Here is a 22,516-nt window from a genome sequence, read left to right on the forward strand (position 1 = left end):
CGACTTTTTCACACCTAGTTTTCTTCCACCCTCAGTCCAACTTTTCGCACTTCTGGTTCATTCAATGTGCTTCAACTTCTTAAATATCTGCCTTTTCCCTTTATCCCACAATTTTCCTATGCTACCCTCTTCTGTAACCTGAATTCTTCTCTTCCCCACAACCACCCTCTTGTCCACAGCAAGTTGAACTGTTGTGGTGAACCTTCCAGCTGTGTACATGACGTGACGCCAATGTGTCACTACGTGGCTTATTCCTTTTTGTCACATTTGCCTGCAAGTCTGTGTGGAATAGAATATGAAAAGTGCAAACCACTTTAGCAGATCAGCAGAAGAGGTCACCAAGTGAGGTGGCAAAGTAGTTAGCACACTGAATCGACATTCAGGAGGACAACGGTTCATAACCATGCCCGGCCATCCTGATTTAGGTTTTCCGTGATTTCCCTAAATCACTTGAGGCAAATGCCGGGGTGGTTCCTTTGAAAGGGCATGGCCGGCTTCCTTCCCTATTCTGATGGGACTGATGACCTCACTGTTTGGTCCCCTCCCCCGTATCAACAAACCAACCAAGAAGAGGCCAGTACCTCACAGTTATGGAAATTAAAATGTTACCAAAAAGTAACTATAGAAATATTGAGTGGTAAGAACCTGGTAAATGCAGAACAAATTTACAAAAAGCTCTGAACCATTTTCAAAAAATATTAATTTCCTGTTCAAAGAAAACATTGTTGAACTGCTAACAGGAGTTGGTGTCAATGATCCTGACATTCCTACAAAAGTAGAGCAAGAAATTTCATGCCATCTGTAGTTGGGCAGAGAAGATGGGGATGATGTATATTATGGAGTGATTAACCATGAACCAGGAATGCAATATTCCATGAATGAAACTCTATGCCTTCTTGTCTAAGTCCAAATTTCCTGCCTTAATGAGTACTCTGCTGTTTGGATTGTCTCTTCAATGTGCACAGGTTTGTGCGTTTTTTGCAAGATGACAGTTCCATTTTTTTTCTAAGATTATTAACTTAATTTTTGTGCTTTCAATTCTTGCATAGAATGTGATTTGTAATAATGATAAATAATACAGTTTTTCATGCACTGTTTCACCTTCCCACACCCATGGCTCCACAAATTGCCTTTTGGGGATATTATTCCGAATAGGACATACAGCTCACTTTGAGGACTGAAAACAAACTCAATACATCATTCCTTCCAGTCCTGGGAGGGTAAAGAAAATGGGTGGACCCAGATATGGGCTGCAAGGAAAGTACTGAAGTTTTGCTCACAGCCCTTCCCAAGAGATGGCTGTACTTTGGCTGCTCTGTGAGAAGATGTATCGACATGGTGGAACAATATCCCACGTAGACCAAACACAAGGAATTACTCTTTATTCAGAAGCTTCTTAAACTACACAGCACTACAGAATGCTCATCTTTGGTTACTTTCATACCGTCTTCAAATACGACTGTAATGATGAGCCAATTTTAAGAAAAGTAAGTGTGCATCATTTCTGCCCACACTTTCCTTTCCCTATTTACTTTTCTTGGGTAAGCACCATCATGGAAGATACAGGCACATGAGAGCCATTTTTTCTCCAAGTAAATTTCATTCAGGTGCATTTTATTGCCAGTTATGAGACTGACCTGGAAGGCAGGAAAGCTTTTGTTGGTGTAATGTGAAATAAAGTGATCACATACCTTATCAGAGTAGGGGCTAGACTGCAGACATATACAAATAATCTACAAAAACCCACCAACAGTAAGAAAAGTGGAAGGTCTAGAAATACAAGTTCAAAATAAGAAGAGTGTGACAAAGAGTTGCAGCTTATCACCTCTGTTGTTCAACTTGTATATTGAAGAAGCAACAAATAAAGGTGAAAAAAATTCAAACAACAAATAAAAGTGCAGCAACAGGGAACAGACAGGTACCAAAACACAGACAATGTAGCCCTTCTCGCCAGAGGGAAGGGAGACTTGGAGGACATGTTCCAAGAAATGGACAGCAGACTTACAATGAGATCTAAGGATAAATAAAGGGCACACATAGGTAATGAAGAGTAGTAGGAAGGAGAATAAAAAATTACTTAAAATCAAAGATGGGAACAACACAGTAGCTGAAGATGAAAAAGAATTATTGTATCCAGGAAGCAAGAATATGCAACACAGATGAAGTGAGCAATATATCAGGAGTAGATTGGCCCAGGCAAAGAACACTTTCTTCAATCAAAGAGCTACATAAGTGAAATGTGAACCATCAGAAATCCCATGAAGAAGACACTGAAAGGATTTGAAATATAATGCTACCAAAGAATGTTAAAAATTAAGGGGACAAATAACATACTAAACAAAGAAGTACACAAAATAATACAAGAGAAAAGGATCTATGGAGATCCTTACCTGAAAAGGGAAGAGGTAAGTAGGACATGGGCTACGGCATCCAGGAACTGTTAACCTGACAATGGAAGAAAGAGCAGAGAGGGAAAATAGGATGAGGCAAAAATTGAAATGTGCAAAATAAATTACAAGATGAAAACATTAGCACAAGACAGGGAAAGGTAGAAGGCAGGATCAAGCTAACTTAACAGCTGACAATTAAAAATAATCTTACATTACAAAATTGTTAAGGCTTTTGTGGCCACTTGTTGACAAACTGCCTATTGGCTTCTGTCTCGGGTTCTTCGGATGAACGTCGGCCGAAGAACCCGAGACAGAAGCCAATAGGCAGTTTGTAATCTTACATTACCTGCCAACAATCTGAAATGAAAAGTTTTGTGTGAGGTCTTATAGGTGGCTACCAATGGCATCCCAAGATTAGATTCAAAGCTCGATACATGCACCACACTTCATCTTAAATTGTTCTCTGACTATGAAATATGATATAATTTGTTGCTACACACTCACATAGTCTTCCATCTTTAAGGTAAGTTCTTCTGTGCCTGATTGCGCGGAATGCTGACCATGGGAGGAAAAGATTCTCAAACTGACAAACACAACTTTGGAGCCACTGCATCACACTCAAACTCACAGTCAAATTGTAAAAACTCATCAATGGAAATTCTGCTGTTTCAACTTCAGAGAGCACACATTGAATAAATAATACATGTAAGATGATAATGGAGACCATTCTGCAATTATAACTGTTCCACATCAAATTAAAGAATTTCTGTGTAAATTCTAGAACCACTCAGCCTTCTACCACCTCGAACATACGATATTCTGGATATGAGTGTGGGATGGTAGAACCCTACCTACTGCGCATCACATGTTTGTGTGTGCAGGTTTAAAATCAGTCGCGGGAAAAAAGTAGAGGCGGTAGTCGGACGGCATTGACAAGTACCTGTCAGCAATCCATAGATGTTTTAGTGAGTGTGTAAGGAAGAACCATGGAGTTTATATGCAGCTCTGTGCTTATTGTTTCACTGACTATTGTTATTAAAACAAGAACAGTTGAAAAAGTACTCCTGTAGATTCTTGATGCAACCTTGTTAGAGGCAAGACTCATTTTATGATTCATGTTAAGAAAGGTCATGGTATCCAAGCCAACTTTCTTTTAACTGTAACTCTATTTGTTTCTAACGTCCGAGTGTACGAAAGACTTGCAGGAAGTTACATGTTCATGTGTAAAGTGAGATTTTTATTGTGTAAGGAGGTCAAATACTTCGTTAGTTGCGGAAAAGTAAAGTTTGTGTGTCTACTTATTCCATAAGTAGAAAGAATCTAAAAGTTCCTGTACCTAGCATTACTCGACGGAGAAGATGTCAAGAGGGTTTCCAGCAGCCGGCTATTCAGTAAAGAAGAGTGGCTGCAAATTCCAAGTAAGTCATCTCGTAAAGGAGTGGAAGATAGTCTGGGGGAATAAGCCGATGTAACCCAGATCCACACTCACACTTTAAGGTGTCAGAACGTTAGAGCCCCCCCGACACACACCTATACAGCTACATCCTGCTAGCTGAATACACAATACCAGGACAATGTAGCAGGTGTGTGTGTGTGTGTGTGTGTGTGTGTGTGTGTGTGTGTGTGTGTGTGTGTGTGTGTGTGTGTGCGCGCGCACTCCAGCTTGAAAAAAGATTCATCCAAAAACTAGCAATTTTTCATCTTGTTTACGTGCCTGCTAACGACTCAATGCCACTATTATTCAGTGAGTTGATACCATTACTCCTAAATTATTTATGTCCTTCATCATCATTATCATCTCATACAGTTCCCAGCCACCGACTGTGTCTGTCTGGAACAGAAGCCTCTCCACCATCCTCTGCCTTGCCACCATTTCTCCGTTTCCATCTTTATCTAGTCTTCCCCTCTCTTTTCCACACAGTTCTTAATTCCTTCCAGCCACCTGTCGCCTGGTCTTCCTCGTTGTTGTTGTTTTTTTTTTTTTTTTTTTTTGCCTTTATTTTCATCTCATGTGTTTTTCTGGTTATTTTTCTTCTCCACCATTCGTTTAACATGTCTGTACCATGTAAGCCTTGATTCCCTATACTACCCTGTAACGGCTTCTCCTTCACTAATTCCCTGATCCCCCTCTTTCCTTAATCCCTCCACCTTGATCACTCCAGTACTATTTCTCAAGAATGTCATCTCATTACCTTCTATTTTGGTTCCCTTTCTTCCTTCCGTTATCCAGGTCTCTGACAGATATGTCAGGACTGGATGACCTTAATGTTTCTAAAGCAATTATATACATACTTCATATAAATTATTTCTGATTACCAGGGACATCGCTGTTGTTTACTTATTCGAATGTAATTGTTTTGCCTGGTTAATTATGCTTTTTAACACTTCTGTATTTCTGCCATCAAACATGATGTCGGTTTTTAGATGATGAATATGCCATGATTAACTAAATTCTCTTTCAGACTAGACTCAAACAAAGATTCCTGCTTTTCACGAGCAGTCACCTAAACTTAGTCTGTCTGAGCATATCACCATGTCTAACCCTGTTTATTGATCAAGATGTCAATCCATTATTTGAGTTAGGCCTAGAGGAATGCTGGGATAGGTTATCTGTTAAGGTGTCTGCCTGTGAAAAGAAGGAAATCTTGGTTCAAGTCCTAGTCCATCAAAAATTATTATTAGTCGTGACACGTGCATAATATTATGGGTTCAGCATTTCTGGCTGGTATTTGCAAAAATCATTTTAGGTAATTGCATCTTCACTAAGATGAACATCAACAAAAGCAAAAAGATTATAATGGAATGTAATCAAATTAAATCAGGAGATATTGACAGAATTAGATTAGGAAATGAGACGCTTAAAGTAATAGATGAATTTTCTATTTGGGGAGCAAAATAACTGTTGACTGTCAAAGTAGAGAGGATATAAATGTAGACTGGTGATGGGAAGGACAGTGATTCTGAAGAAGAGAAATTTGGGAACATCGAGTATAGTATATGTCAGGAAGTCTTTTTTGAAAGTATTTGTATGGAATGTAGCCATGTATGGAAGTGAAACATGGACAATAAACAGTGTAGACAAGAAAAGAATAGGAGCTTTCAAAATATGGTGCTATAGAAGAATGCTGAAGAATAGAAGGGTAGATCACTTAACTAATGAGGAGGTATTGAACAGAACTGGGGAGAAGAGGAATTTGTGGCACAACTTGACTAGAAGAAGGGATCGGTTGGTAGGACATGTTCTGAGACATCAAGGGATCACCAATTTGGTACTGGAGGGCAGCGTGGAGGGTAAAAATCATAGAGGGAGACCAAGAGATGAATACACTAAGCAGATTCAGAAGGATGTAGGCTGCAGTAGGTACTGGGAGATGAAGAAGCTTGCACAGGATAAAATAGCATGGAGAGTCGCATCAAACCAGTCTTGAGACTGAAGACCACAACAACAACAACAGACAAGATATCTGCATGGTGCAAAAGTGGCTATTGACACTAAATAATGACAAGTGTGATGTCATGTACATGAGCACTAAAAGGGATCCACTAAATTACAGTTACACAATAACTCCCACAAATCTGAAGACTGTAAACTCAACTAAATACTTAGGGATGATAATTACAAATAATTTAAATTGGAACGATCACATAGATAATGTTGTGGGGAAAGCAAACCAAAGAGTGTGATTATTGCAGAACACTTAGAAAATGTAAAAGGTCTACTAAAGAGACTGCTTATACTATGTTTGTCTGCCCTCTTCTGGATTACTGCTGTGTAGTGTGGGATCTGCATCAGATAGGACTGACAGAGGACATCAAAAAAGTTTTGTATTATCATGATATGAAGGAAAATGCCTTTGATGTAATACACGAATTGTAGTGGCAGCCATTAACACAAAGACATTTTCACTGCAGCAAGACCTTCTCATGAAATTTCAACCACCAACTCTCTCCCCTGAGTGTGAAAATATTTTGTTGGTGCCCACCTCCATGGGAAAAGATCATCAATTGAAAATAAGAGAAAACAGAGCTTGCATTGAAAGTTTTAAGTGTTCATTTTTCCCACACACTTTTCAAGAGTGAAACGGTAGAGAAGTAGCTTAAAGGTGGTTCAATGAACCCTCTGCCATGCACATAACTGTGAATTGCGGAGTACTCTGTCGATGTAGATGTATGAGACAAAACGCTGACACACACAAAAATGGTACAGAAACATGCCTCAGGCCACACCCTAATGCCCATTAAAACAGTATCATCTGGGGTATAGTTTGAAGCATTTACAAACAATAGTCAATCTTACTAAAAGTGGGAAGTAAAGAGAAGTGAGAATATGGTGTGGGTACTTCAAATGTCAAAAATTTGATCACAAGTGCTATAGCAGTCATTTCCTGGATTTCTTGTAATGTTGCCTCATATCAAAAGTTACTTTCCACATACAAGTAGTGTTTATTAAACTGACAGTGAGGCCACCCTCTTCAAATTTTATCTGCTGTGAATGGCAGATTAAAAATGTCACATGTTAAAATTCACAAAATAGCTCTTAGCTCCTACAGTTTGAGGTTTCTTTAAAAAATATTTAAACAACAGTTTCATGAAAACCCAACAGTAAAAACTCAGTTTTAGATATTTTTAAAAAAAAGTGAAAAAGTTACATATCGAACTCCCTGCTTCAGGAATTTTTACTTTATTGTTATTTTGTGTGTTCCATTTCACGATAATTTTTCTTGAAGCTCTACCTTGACAGTGCAATGAAGAAAGAAATTTACAAAACTTCAAGAAGAAAAAAATAAACTGAACATCCCAAAATCAGGGAATGATAGTTCAACTGTTGCACATTGCAAAGATAAGCCAAAACCAAGTAATCTCCAGCTAGTATAAGTAAAACTGAAATTTATGCATACAGCCAAGGGTGAAGTGTAGCCAACTGAATTTTGAATTAAAAACAGAGAATTTAATTTTCATAATAAAACTAGGCTTGCAATTCAGTGCAGCTATATCAATGAGTTGGGAAACAATTCCCTCATTAAGCAGCAATGTTTATTCACTCTTCCTGGCAGGAGTGGATGAGGTTTTCCTTGCACAAGCCCACACTGCAGCTCTTCTGTTATTTGTGAAGGATGATCTGCTTTTATGAAAGGCAGGTATATATGAAATTCCTTGTGAATGTAGTAAAAGGACAAACAGTGGTAATAGGACAAACAGTATGCACCCTAAAAGAACACTGCATTGAACATGAGCGACACAACTGCCTTCTACAGCCAAATAAATCTATGGACAAATATTTTATTTCAACTTGCCATTCCATGGATTATGGGAAAGTTAAGATACTGGCCACAGCTTCATTCTATGGGATTCAGTGGTCAAGAAAGAAGTAGAAATACAAACAGCGGACAACTTGCTCAACAAATCATGGAAAACCCTCATTTCAAGTCTGTGCTTTCAAAGGAAATATTGTTCTAAGTCTTCATTGCTTGGCAACAGTATTATCTCTGATGCATATGCAATTACTCCACAGTATTGCGTACAGTGATTTAAAAATCTTGCATGTGACATGTCTTGAGAATGGCTGAAAGGTTGTCGGCTGAATTATCAAAACAGGAATGAAAAATGTACAGGATGCACACCCGAAAGATGCTGCAATATTCAATCAACCGGGTAGATTTCAAGAAAAACAAATAGAATGCACATCTGATACAGAAATAAGTCATGGTGGAAATATAGTAGAAAACATGGAAATATAGTAGAAAACACAGAAAGTTGCTAATACCTTCAATAGAAATTTTCTAGCAGTGCAGAGAAAATTGGCTGTAAAGGCTCAGTGAGTTAATGAGATATGCCTTCAGCATTAAACTAACCATGCCGAAGTCAGATGAATTTAACTCATGTCTCAGTTACAATTAGTGAGAACAAGAAGACCATCACATAGATGGAATCTAAATGTTATCTAACAGAAAGGAAGCAGGAGATAGCAACTACTAACAGTAATGGAATTTCCTTTGAATGCACTGGCTTGATGCTAAGACCTTTTCTGTTTCTTGTATTTATAAATGACCTCCCATTTTGTTCTACTAAAGTGAGCAAATTCATTCTCTTTGCAGATAATACTTCTCTCCTAATGGGAGAACAGCACAGAAAAACCAGGGAACCTCTGCTAACAGTGCACTTGATGATATTCTAAACTGGTTTAGCTGCAATTGACACCCTCTGAATGTCAAAAAAACTCATTATGTACCATATGACAGAAAGAACAAGAGGACATAAACATAAAATGTAATGAACAACAAATACAGCATGTACTATCTGCTAAGTTCCTGGGTGTGTACATGGATACCAAATTTAATTCATCCTGGTATATCCTAGACGATACAAAAAGACTTCATTCCACAACTTTTGCCTTACACATAAATGCATCATCGATGCATAAGAATACCACCAGAGCAGCTTACTTCGATTGTTTCCTTGTGTAGTTGTCTTACAGCAATTTTTTTTTTTTTTTTTTTTTTGGGGGGGGGGGGGGGGGGGAGAGAGATTGGCCCTGGCAAAAAAATTATAATCGCTCAGAATGGAATTATGTATGTACATTATCAGTGGTGTTCATTCGATACACTCTTGCAGGAATCTGTTATGGAAACTACATATTTTTGCAATAATATATCAGTATACCTTGTCCCTTGTATGCTTCATTACTAAAAACCACTCTCTTTTCAAAACAATAGTGCATATCATGGGCACAAAATGAAGTCAAATAGGGTCATACATGGTAATTAGACTTCACCCTTGCACAGAAAGGAGTAAATTACTCTCTTGCTCTCGAAACATCTATATTCACGAGCAAATTGAAAGAATAGTTGTTGAGAAATTCATTTTACTCAATTAGTAAATAATTTAGCATAAATGAATGTGTGTGTGAAATTTTATTGCATAACTGGGCTGTTCTTTATTGCAAGCATGAATATAAATTATTTTCTGTCATAAAAGGCATCATACTGTTCTTCAGTTATTAAAGAATTACTAATATGAATGTCTCACACTGTGTATTTCTGTAAATATTAATTCTGATGTCTTTTTGTATTATGTACCCGATATATTTACATATATCATGATGTAATGTTAGTTCATAAGGGTACTATCACAAATCTACGATACTGTATCCATGACCATAAGTTCTTACACAAAATTCATGATTCCAAATATTATAAAAACACTGACTTGTTCCATCCCATAACAACTCTAATGTTACTGCAAGCCGAGGATCTCCAAATAAAACAAACAAAAGTTATTTAATTATCTTGTACATTCAACTGTAACTATAAAAACTGAAAAAGTGTTTTGTAAACAAATCAAACTCTCTAATCTTATACCTCAGTGTTTCATGGAACTGCCAGATCCAACAGTTTAAACGAAAAATCAAAGAATTTCTATTGGAATTGTGCCCTTATGAAATTGATGTATTTTTAATGAGACCAAGAAAATAATGTGACTGTAACATTTTCATTATAATACTAGTAGGATTAGGATGTAAACATCAGTGTACAGTAACATAATGCATACTTTATTTTTAATGTTAAAAATATTGTAATAGTAATATATTGTCATATGCGATGCCACAAAAATTAATACCTATTCTGTTTATATATATATATATATATATATATATATATATATATATATATAAAAAGAAAGATGATGAGACTTACCAAACAAAAGCGCTGACAGGTCGATAGACACACAAACTATCGACCTGCCAGCGCTTTTGTTTGGTAAGTCTCATCATCTTTCTTTTTAGATATATTTTTTCCACGTGGAATGTTTCCCTCTGTTATATATATATATATATATATATATATATATATATATATATATATATATATATATATTATTACCATAAATGTACTGATCTTGTAATGTATGAAATGACATCTGAGGCCTCTACAACAATAAATTCAGTTCTATTCAGATGTTCAAAATATCCCTGTCATCAACCCAATTTGTTTTCGCTGTTTATCATTGCCACTTCACATTCATAAATCCAATATTAGAATCTATACTCTTGTTTTTACAATGTCCTATGCATCCAGTTTTGAATGCACAATTTCTGTTTCATCTCATGCATATATTTCAAACACCACCCCACCCCCACTCACTCACTCACTCACTCTCTCTCTCTCTCTCTCTCTCTCTCTCTCACACACACACACACACACACACACACACACTGTTGTTCCACATCTGCTGTAACTTTAGTTTCAAATATACTACATAAAGTAAGCACAGCAGATCATTAGTAATGAAAACCATTTTTTACTTAATTTAAAATAAATATACTACTCACTTGGCAATATGGATCTGTGAGAAGACTCTGCACTGATATCAGAACCTTTGATATGGTCAGCGCCAAGCTCCAGTTGTGCTGAATTGAGTCGATGCCAACATCACCATGCCGAGAAACATTTGGATGAAATATCTTTGTGAGAAAACGCACTACAGGTGGACACATGGGATAACTGTAAGGTACCTGGAGGTACAAGTAAAAGAGGCCTCCTTCGTAGGGGCTGCCTACAGGGCCAGTAATTGTAGCCTGCCAATGACAACATTTCTGATCCAATGGTATGGCCTCAATGCCTTCAGGAGGATCTGTTCTCAAACCTGAAACCACAATAAAAGAGTTATGTTTCATCTATATGTAATACAGAAACATCTGAGACAAATTATAGCAATTAATAATTCAAGAAACCATTATTCATACATTGACTGTGATTGACTACTGACACTGTAAATACAACTTGATAACCTCAAGTGGTAAAATCACAATCGGACTCAAATGATGCATCAGTGTCAATAAGTAAGAGGCTGGCACATCTATCTTGTACCAAAAATTTCATAGACTGGAATTTCCGGAAGCCACATGCTTTTTATTTTCAGTCTGATATCACCATGTCACGTGTCAGTTTTTGCATACTACAAATGATCTTTTGTCAAGTGCTGTATATATCAAAACCAGAAAAATTATCTTTCTTAGAGAAATTTAAGGTGCTAGAAGAACTTGAAATGTTTAAGAAGTGCCCTTTTTCCTTATCATTCATATAGTCTTATGTGTTGGCAAGTTTCAGCTATCTTCTTTCCTGCAAAAAGGACTGGTTTCTGCAATTGGTTTTAGCTCAATAAATATTTTTTTGATAATACCTCAATAATTTGGATGCCTAATTCTTCTAAACCAACAGAGTAATATGCAGCAAAATGATTATATTGTTACTTTCCTGCCCAAATATGGTATACATCACAAACATAGTTGAATTTCTTTAGTTGATCTGTGAATTTTTCAGTTAGACTGTGAACAGTTTTCTGTGAAGTGTAAGTGAGATGACAGAACCACATCTATCTCAGAAGAATTGTCATATTATTCCTCATTACAGCAAGGTACTCAACATACCCTCCACCACAGACCGTCAGGTGGCTTGCAGAGTATGGATGTGATGTAGATGTAGATCATGAGAGATCCAAGAATGTGAAGTGGAGCTGCTGATTTGTTGATCCCAGCAGTCACAGAAAGCTTGAGGACTGGAACAGTACTTATAATCTCGTATCTTCCATAGTGATGGGAAGTGGTGAGGACATCACGCAAACATAACTTTCTTGGTTCGGCCATGCAGAGTCCACAGTCAGTCGTATGCTAGTGCTCACCTGTTCCATATTTATTTGATCATGCTCACTGCATTGTGTATTGTTACTTCTCCAAGCTGTCATCCTCTCTTACTTCCATTTTTGTCCCTGACTCAAGTAGATTGACACTTGGTGTTTGTTCACGGACGCCAGGCACAGTGGCACACCATGCTCATTTCAAGTGATTTACAAAATGTGAGAAATAACAGTTGTGATGAGAACTCGCTCTCACATGTACATCAGTTTTCATGTTAAGTGTTGTTTATTGTGGCCATCATGCACCCAGCGTTTTTGGAGTGTTGGAGGCACCAAGTGCAGCTGCAGGAGGAGACTGCCAGCAACATGAGTGAGATGGTGCAAATCCCACTGCTGCCAGCTTCATTTGCAGGTTTTGATAAGACCACAGAAAGGTGGAAAAATTACTCCTGTTTATGCCACTTTAAGTTGTACTGCATCAATCACAAAACCTGTACCTAACAGTCCTCTGCTGCTGTAATGTAGGAGTAGTCGGAGATAGTGCAGAAATTTGTGGCCTCTTACAGACCCAGGCCAGATAGAATTTTCAAAGTTGTGCCAATTGCTTATGCACTACTTTGGTCAGCAAATGCACATGGTAGATGTCCACTTGAAATTTAATCACTATTCCAAGCATCCCAGACAGTTCTAAGCAGTACAGATAGTCAACTTACAGGGGTTGTCAGAGAGATGTCATTTTCAGTGTAAACTGTAACAGTTCTTATGCAGACACCCTAATTCACAATGCTGTGGTGCAGCTGGTGCCAGGCAGGGCTGTATGGACTAAAGCATTAGTGCATTCAGTAGCACAAATTGCAGTCAGGGGAGTTGATTGCTGCAGCACAACGTGTGTTCAATTGGCAGAGAACAAAACCTGATAAGTCACACCAGTGGGACGTGTCCCCATAGGAGGCTATTCAGGCTTAGATGAACACATCATTGAGGCAGCGGATGCATGGTACTGGGACAGATACCCAGGCATCCTGGTGCAGGTCTGCTACAAAAGTGGGGATCACACAGGACCGCTATCTCTTACTGCTGCATGTGGATCTTCCACTGTGTTCACAGCAAGTGCAGAGCACCGTATTTTCACAGTGTATTACTTAACCCCGCATGTGTGGCAGTCTTGTCTGCACTGCTGACCATTACAAAAGAAGCGACAATGCCCCACTCTTTGCAACTTGTCGAGCCTGCCGTATGTCAGGGCCTTAGCAGTTTTGTGTGGAAAACATCAGCAGATGGAGCAGTGGCCATCCCTGTGTTCACAACAGAGTCCCCAAGCGCATCAGCAGGCCATCACCCATGCCGAATTATGGTACACTTGGAAACAGTTGCAAGAGGTTTCAATTAGACACCAGGGCCTCAGACAGACTAATCAATTTGGATAGTTTTCACCAGATGGGGCTCCCAATCTGTTGCAATGCTCTCAGTGACAAGTAGTACCTTACATTGGGCAGCAGACAGCCTTGCAGGGCCAACTACTAATCACAGCCCAAACCAAAACTGTAGAAAGCCAGCTCACGCTTTTGGTGGCAAATTAATAGCTGTCAGAAAATATTTTTGGACTTGATGCTTTCCCTATTTTATGATTTGAAGAAGTCAGAACAGTTAACCTGTTTTCACAGGTAGGGCCGTTTCAAAACCAAGAGGCATTGCTGCAGTCATTCGGTCAACTATTAGATAAGGATGATCTAGGAACGGCATCCCGAGTTTCATCAAGCCATTGGGCCACAACCAGGGTCGTAATACAGAAACCCAATAGTGATGTTAGATCTTTTGTTGATTTCAAGCACATGATCAATGCACAAAGTGAAATAGATGTATCTCCCATACCGCAACCCAAGGAGTTTTTTGTTAAGTTGGCTGGCAGCCAATATTTAAAAAAAAAAAAAAAAAAAAAAAAAAATGGCCTCAGACATGCATACTTGCAGTTGCCACTGGATGCTGAGTCTCAGCAGATGTTAGTATTAAACACTCTTTTTGGGATGTATCATTTTAACTGGTTGCAATCAGGGGTAGTGTCAGTTCCAGGAATACTCCAGTGTTTTCTTGAGCAATTTATTACTAACACTCTGTGCTACACCAACTATTTGGGTGACAGCTGATATAATGGCTCCACCAGACAACAGCATTTGCAAAATTTGCAGGCAGTTTTCCAGTGACTGTCCGACAATAGGCTGTGTAGCAAGCTTGAGAAACGTAGCTTTTTGTTCCTATAGGCTGTGTAGCAAGCTTGAGAAACGTAGCTTTTTGTTCCTAGAGTGCCATACTCAGGGCATGTCTTAAGTAAGGATGGTATAGTGCCAATGACACAGCATGTTGCAGCAATCAACAAACTATGAGTTCCTAAGAATATTAGGTAGTTGCAGTTGTTGTTAGGAAAGGTAAATTACGATGTAAAATTCATTCCACGGGTTGCTCACCTTTGTCAACCACCAAATCAGCTTTGTACGAAAGGAATAAAGTTCAGCTTTGTAAGAAACAGTGAAGTCTGAGTGGTCTGAAGCACATAGTTGGCATTCCAGAAACTGATGCAATACCTCCCCTCCGTGTCTGACCATGTTCACCCCTGGTAAGCCTATAGACTTTGTCACTGATGTATGCCAATACAGCATCAGCACCACTTTGTCTCACAGAAATACAGATAGAAACTTCAAGTAGGAATACCAACGATGTAGGAAAAGACAGATTGCTACTTACCGCAAAGAAGACACATCAAGCTGCAGACAGGCACAATTAAAAGTCACTCACATAAAGCTTTCGGTGACAGCCTTCATCAGTAAAAGAGAGAGCAACACACACACACACACACACACACACACAAACTGCCAACTCCAGTATCTCAAGCTGGAATGCAACATCATGTGGGATTCAAGCATCAATCTGGAGGGGGAGGGGGAGGGGGCGGGGAAGGGGAAGGGATAGTAGTGTACAGGTGGGGAGAGAGACGAACAGTGTCTGGTGGAGTGTGCACGGTCTAGACTGCCAACAGGTGCAGCGTCAGGAGATTGTGGGGCAGTGAGTTGGGGAAGAAAGAAGCATATTGGTATGCTATCAACCAAATTTCCTCCAGGATGAACAGCCACTGCCAAACTGCAGCCAAGAACAAAGTCGACCACCCAGAGGCGCTACATATAGCTGGACATAACACACTTGATTTCAATGGCTGCTTCACTATCCATGCCATTTGGATCCTTCCCTCCACCAACAGCTTTTCTGAACTGTGCAGATGGAAGTTACCCTTACAACACTTTCTCCACTCCTGTAATTAACCCAGCCTAAACCTATGGTGACATAATGTCCCCACATCCTCCACTCAACAGTTTCGACCCCCTCTGTCCTATCATCTCCTCCCCATTATCACCTCCCACCCTGTTTATTTGCAGCCCTCTGCCAACCCACCTGCCAATCTAAACCCGCTCCTCTCCTTTTTTGCTCCTTTTTTTCACCACCTCCCTGCCCCACAACCACCTGATGCTGCACCTGTTGGCAGTCTAGCCCCTGCACACTCCACCACACACATCATTCGTTTCTCTCCCCACCCATTTGCTACTATCCCTTCCCTTTCCCCAAACACATTCTGTAGATGTTGCATGCATCTCACTGGGCCATGTCCAGAATGAAAGTGCTGGCTCAGAACATACCTACTGGAGAGCAATTAATTCTGCCATCAAGCATGTTATGTGATCCCATTCAGCATGTGTCCACAATCATGACAGCCCACCACATAAATTTTCTATGTGGCCTGTGCCATAACACCCATGGGATTGGGTGCGCATGGATTTTGGCTCTTCTTAGGGGTTATGTGGTTATTGGTGGTAGATGCCTTATCTGATTTCCCCTGTATTGCCAAGTTGTCCTCCATGACACTGCATGCTACAGTTTTGCCCTTAGCTGCTATTTTCACTAATTAATGTGCACCGTGCACCCTGGTCTCAGACAATGGTCGCCAGTTTGTGTCAGAGGAATTTGGAACGTTCTGGTGCCGAATTGGTATTCAGTGACTGATCACTGCGCTATTCCATCCAGCATGTGCTGAAGAGGTCAAGGTCAAGTGATTGGTCAGGACATTTAAATCACAACTGAAGAAAACAGTCCTTTTCTTTTTTTTAGTCTAACTGAGTATTTCTAATCAACAGGCACAGTCCGGCTGAGGTACTGCATGGCCATGAACCTTGTAGTCTCTTCGACCTATTGCACGTGGCACAGCGTGCTCTTAACCCAAGAACTATGCCACGGTTTCAGCAAGGTTCTGCCGTCTGGTCATACACATTCGGGCAGACACTGGGGTGGTTGCACAGAATCTGGTGGGAAATACGAGGGGATAACTTTATATTGTGGCAGTGGCTCCGCAGTGCCTAACATGCCACATTAACCAGCTACGTCTGTGTCACACCGAGTGATGGATGCCACGTCTCAGTCACACAGGCTACATCCGTGCAGGTGAGAGGGACCAACCAAGTCTCGCTCCAAGCACCGAGCAGCACCCAATGTTCCCACCACCTGTTGCACCACTCACTATTTAATTTGCACCCTCACCCAGTGAAATCCACCCAGGAGGAATGTTTGCCTGGGGAAGATCTGATGGAGGTGGAGTACCTGCCTTTATCATTGCAGCAACTGGCAGAACTTGCCCCCCACCCCAAATACTAATCTCCTCAACCACCAGCCTCAGGTGGAGGATCAGCCCATCACCATTCCTAGCATCATCCTTGACATGCCAGTGTACACTGCCTAAGCAGAATCTCTGGCGGAGATCTTCATCACCCCTTGACCCTCGGCTCGACAGCTTCGGCACAGGCTTTGGCACTTTTGCCCCAACAAGCCTCTTGAAGAGGGAGAGATTTGGTATCCCTGCCAGATCCAGACATGCCAGATGAGGGATTGTTTGCAATTGAGCAGTGTGTCAAGTACATTGGGCAGTGCCTCTAGAATCATAACATTCCTGGTTTGGCCATGCAGAGTCACAAATCACTCATATGCTAGCACTCACCAGACTCATGTTTACTTGGTCACCCTCACTTGCATTTTGTGGCTTTACTTCCCCATGCTCTCTTACTTCCATGTTTGTTCCTGGCAATGCTTTCGGGATCTGCTTGCTGGTTAGGTTGACACACCATGTTTGTTCACAGGCACCAAACACTGTGGTACACTGCACTCATTCAAAGTGCTTTACAAAATGCTGCCATCTTGCTAGGAGAGACCTAACACCCCGTTTTCCTTTTTCCACTCTCCTGTATTTACTGATTGCAAAATATATGTTAACCATAGCATTATTTAGGGTTGGGGCTCGCCTTGATAGGGATGGTGCACTGCTGTGTGTTATTTCTGCTTTTCACAGATGCTGTAATGTAGCTCTTCACCTTTTTTTTGTGACATACACAATGTAAACTATTTCACCACAGGTATGGACATACTAATTCAGATTTTAAACTACTTAACAAACGCTGACTCTTGTTAACAAAACTTACTCTTAAGTTCATTTCTGAGCCTGTTTCTCCTCCAAGAATTCTCTTCTCCAGGTGGCTGCAGCTGTAGTGCCATATGTTGAAGACATAGCTTGCAAGCACAGCTCTCTGTGCTGAAACAGGATACATTGCTTGTATATTACATGTAAGTTAATGCAACCTTAATATATTTTAATGAATTATGACTGGGCACTCTTAGTAACAACTGAACACTGTTGTTTTCATCGACAGTATCAGGTTTTAATGATGCCACCCTCACCAAAGCAACTAAATAATGCCCAACTGTGAAGAATATATAAAAACTAAGACTGAAAGAATAAAAATGTGACATGAAGCATACGACCACACAAAGTTAAAGTCAGCTTCCAGCAGCTATGTATGAAGAAGTCATGAAGTGTTGGGGGATAAATATAGTGAAATCTGTACAATTTTTCACAGTGATAAGGAGAATACTAAGATACAAATGACAGGGTCATTTTATTTAAGTGCTACAGAGCTTTAACCTCTGGTGCTTGTGACACACAGTCAAAATCAAACTGAAATTGCATACTGAAAAATAAGACATTATAGCGAATTACAGAAAGATTATGTCCATCAAAAACTTATATTATTAGCACCCATCCACAAATATATAGAATAAGCTAAGCTAAACCTGTTAAAATATTAAGTTTCCCCAGTACTTAGAATTAAAAAGAGTTTTAAAACAGTTTTGTCAGAAAAGAGCTATAGTAGAAAAGTTCTCTACTTGTACAAGAGGACAGGAATAATGGGTGACATAGAACTAAGAACAGAAATAGCTCAATGGATAAAACAAGGAATGGAGAGAGTAGTCACAGAAAGTGAGAAATGGATAGCACAACAAAAACCTGTAAAGCAAATACAGAAAACAATAATAAAAAGGCCAAGATGGAAAGTTAAGTGGGGTGTGCAGCAAGGGGGAAAAAGTGGCAATAAAAATGTACGAGGGCGGTTCAGAAAGTAACCTCCGATTGGTCACAGTGCGGGTTGTGGGGGGAGTAGCGACGCCATCTGTGCGTTCACGCACTCAACAGGTCAGTCGGCATCAAGCCGTGGTCGAGTGAACGTCGTACCTGCGCTAGTTTAGTTTTTGTGGCAGTTTGAAATGTGTGCTGCAATAGAAAACCCCGCCAAATGTGAAGTGCGTGCTGTCATAAGGTTTTTTACAGCCAAAGGTTATTCTGCAGCAGCTATTCATCGTGAGCTTTGTGCCGTGTACGGACCAAGAGTTATGAGTGAAGGAGTTGTCCGTGAATGGGTACGTTTATTTAAAAGTGGACGAGAAAACGTTCATGATGAAGAGAGGAGTGGTAGACCATCATTGGTGACTGACGAACTCGTTCAGACAGTTGATGCAAAAGTTCGTGAAAATCGACGTTTCTCAATGTCGGAGTTGTCTACTGGTTTTCCACAGATTTCTAAGACTCTCTTGTACGAGATAGTGACAGCAAGATTGGGTTACTGTAAGTTCTGTGCACGATGGGTGCCCAAAATTCTTACCGACCACCACAAAACTCAAAGAATGGCCTCTGCATTAGACTTTCTGTCACGTTATGAGGACGAAGGAGAACCATTGTTAAACAGAATCGTGACCGGTGACGAAACCTGGATTAAGTACATGAACCCTGAGACAAAAGAACAATCAAAGATGTGGGCACATTCAAATTCGCCTACCAAATCAAGAAAAGCCTCGCAAGATTTTTCTGCCAGAAAACTGATGGCAACGGTGTTTTGGGATGCCAAAGGGGTGTTGTTGGTTGAATTCATGGAATGTGGTACGACCATTAATCAAGACGTGTACTGTGAAACAATAAAAAAGTTACGACGGGCTATACAGAACAAACGCCGTGGTATGCTGACTTCCGGTATCGTTTTTTTGCACGATAACGCCCGTCCTCACTCTGCTCGCAGAACAACGGCCCTTCTTGAGTCCTTCAAGTGGGACGTTATCAACCATCCACCTTACAGCCCAGACCTGGCGCCAAGTGATTATCACCTCTTCATGCATTTGAAGAAATGGCTCGGGTCACAGCGGTTTGATGACGACGAAGAGCTCAAAGATGCGGTCATAGGCTGGCTCCAGGCACAAGCGGGTGATTTTTATGCAGAAGGAATTTCAAAGCTTGTGAAGAGATACGATAAGTGCCTCAATCGCTATGGAGACTATGTAGAAAAATAGTGCAAAGATGTAGTTGTAAGATGTATATATTAAAATATTTTTATTGAACTTGGTGTATTTTTTTAAATCAACCGGAGGTTACTTTCTGAACGGCCCTCGTACATCAATAATAGTAAAAGTCTGGTGAGCTATGGGAATCACCCAAATAATGGAAAGCAATATGTCACCAGTGAAGTTCTAAAGCATACTGGGAGGCTGTATTAACGTGAGCTGGATGCAAAGGGTTCTGCCACTATGTTTGCAGGGTGAATTATAGAATGGCACTGCACTGTGCTAAACAGGATGCAGAATCAGCATGTCTGAAATCTTTGTCACAGACAGCTTCACAATCTAAGTTCAAGTGCAAGCATCATTATTGATATAATCTGCCAACTCCACTCAAGCCCACTACATGATTCCACTGCAAATGAATTTGAGCTGTTGGCCACTACAAAGTACAGGGACAAATTTGGTTTGTGAGACAGACCTGCACACATAAATGGAAAATCGAACAATTTCTTCTGAGCTGTGCCAGTAGTTGGTGAAGATTACATATGACATGCCAGAGGTGGTGATGAACTGGTGCACACAATTCATGGGTATAAGCACAGCTTGATTCATAGAAAAGAAAGAAGTTCCAACTACTGTGACCTTCTGAGTGCTGTTTTGGAATACCTGTGTGCTGTTTTGGAAATTTAGACTTCTTAAAATATAACATTTGCACTGGTAAAAAATAAAATTCCCATGCGCACCAACAATCTTTTATCATATGTTTTATTAATTAAATTAAATATTATTACTCAGTTTATGATTTGTTACAAAAAAGAATTTACAATAAGGCCAACACACACACACACATTATCACTATAAGCTGTTGAAAAGGGGAAAAACTTATATATTTTAATTTACATTTTATAAAACTGGCCAATGCTTTGAAAGGTTATCATTGTCATCTCACATCTCAAAATCTGTGGTTCTGATTTTTTTCCATCAAATGTACTGGCATGGGGTACCAGTGCATATCATCACAAATCAAGCACCTGATACATGTTCACACACAAGGGCATGCAAGTGCACGAATGCATGAATGCACACACTCAGATAAGAGCACATACATCAGCATGCAGACGTGTGAGAGCACTCACACTCACAAGTAAACATTTTAAATGTATCACAAGTGAACACAATTTAAAATTTTTACAGTTGGTTGTCTGGTGTAGTTACAAATGAACTGAAGGCTAAAAATGCTTTTAATGATTTGTATATAATGAATAAATGTGTAAGTAGGATTTATAGGTTCACAGCAGCAATGTGTGTAATGTAAATTACATGGCGTACTTACAGTTTAGAATAAACTTTGAACCAGTTCTGAACAATAAATAGAGGTTTGAAGAGAGGCCAGCGCTGCATTGTGTACTGTCGCCATTGTTCATTGCTCACGTGGGTCTGGACGAGATGAGCCCAACGCTTACAAGCATTTCCCACACTCCATAGTGACATATCATCAAGATATGAAAAGACAGCAAGGAGAACTGTAAGAAAAAATGACTGCAAATAATCCAAACATATCACTATGATTTCTGCCCATATCTGTACTTGAGAGTTTTCTATAAAACAAAGTACACTGGATTATAATTCATGTCATTACACTGTTAAATTAATTTTAATCTTTAATCCAGCTGGATCAGTGGGATCATGTGAGCCAAAGCTACTTTGTCATGCAACCATTCTTTTGTAGCCTCACAGGACACCAATATGAAAAATGCATGATTTATTTGTGTAGCTGCTACAACATCTGATGGGGATGCTGTGAGCTGCTATGCATGTGATCTCACAATATTACAAATAAAATGCTATAATTTTGTTCTTTCCCAGCTTTCACCCTACACACATATAAAGTCTGAGTGTTTTCACATTTGTTGTGATAAACTGACATGAGATGCAATGCCATTCTTTATCTGTTACACATGTCAGTCTGGATGACTTGACAAATGAGTGCAATGTTTCTATCAGAAGTGAAAGTAAAGGGGCAACCATGGTCTCAGTGACAATGCTTGTATGACTTTTACCAAAGTGCTGGGCCAGTCGGTGATGGAATCAAGGCACATGCCCTGCAATCTTTCTGAAATGATTTTACTGAAACTATTTGGTAAAAAATTATTTTTGCTTAACTTGTAGCTTTATATGTCAGGTTCATTATGATGTGCCCATCATTTTGTTAATGGTCATAGTTATTTTGATATTTACATGGAAGTAAAACATTGTGCGAAATTTGAAAAAGTTTTCAATGAAAAGTATGGGTTGCTACGACATTGCGTTTGATGCATGTTATATAATATGTGGCTACCTATGAAATTGAGCTAACCTATTGAATTTTTCTTTAGATGTGGGAGGAGGTCACTGTCATCAATCTTGAGAAAACTGATCTAACTTAGCACACTCATTTGGATCGCATCACACCAGCAATAAAGCCAGAGTGAAATATCAACAATATTCCCCACATTTCATAAACACTTTGAGATATCGAAATGAGATTTTGATAAACGATAGCACATAAAGAGGAGAGTATTTTGCTGTATGGTTACTATGCAAAACTTCATTATCTACCGTGTTATTTCACTAACTATAGACTTTTTCAATGACTGAGCATAATTTTTAAGGGCCAACAATAGCTGATGAAATAAGATGCTATGCATTTTACTTTTCCTTAATTCCACACTTAATAAACTTCATACCCACTGTTTCAGAAATCTCTCACAATTGCGTCTGCACAGCATGTTAGTGAGGTGAGACTGTGTAAGCTCCGCTGT

The 22,516-nt window shown here is 39.6% G+C and overlaps 1 protein-coding gene across 1 annotated transcript in view; it reads right to left on the reverse strand.

The window, feature by feature from the left end:
* LOC126262492 (uncharacterized) overlaps positions 1-22,516 on the reverse strand; it is a 93,079-nt gene that overhangs the window by 6,960 nt on the left and 63,603 nt on the right. Inside the window, exons 4-6 of the mRNA XM_049959157.1 lie at positions 21,049-21,238; positions 17,534-17,643; positions 10,720-11,033 (exon numbers count right to left, since the gene is read on the reverse strand). Coding sequence (XP_049815114.1) covers positions 10,720-11,033; positions 17,534-17,643; positions 21,049-21,238 — 614 coding nt within the window. The remainder of the gene's footprint in view (positions 1-10,719; positions 11,034-17,533; positions 17,644-21,048; positions 21,239-22,516) is intronic.

The sequence above is a fragment of the Schistocerca nitens genome, chromosome 6 (genome assembly GCF_023898315.1).
Source record: "Schistocerca nitens isolate TAMUIC-IGC-003100 chromosome 6, iqSchNite1.1, whole genome shotgun sequence".
Taxonomy (NCBI): Eukaryota; Metazoa; Arthropoda; class Insecta; order Orthoptera; family Acrididae; genus Schistocerca; species Schistocerca nitens.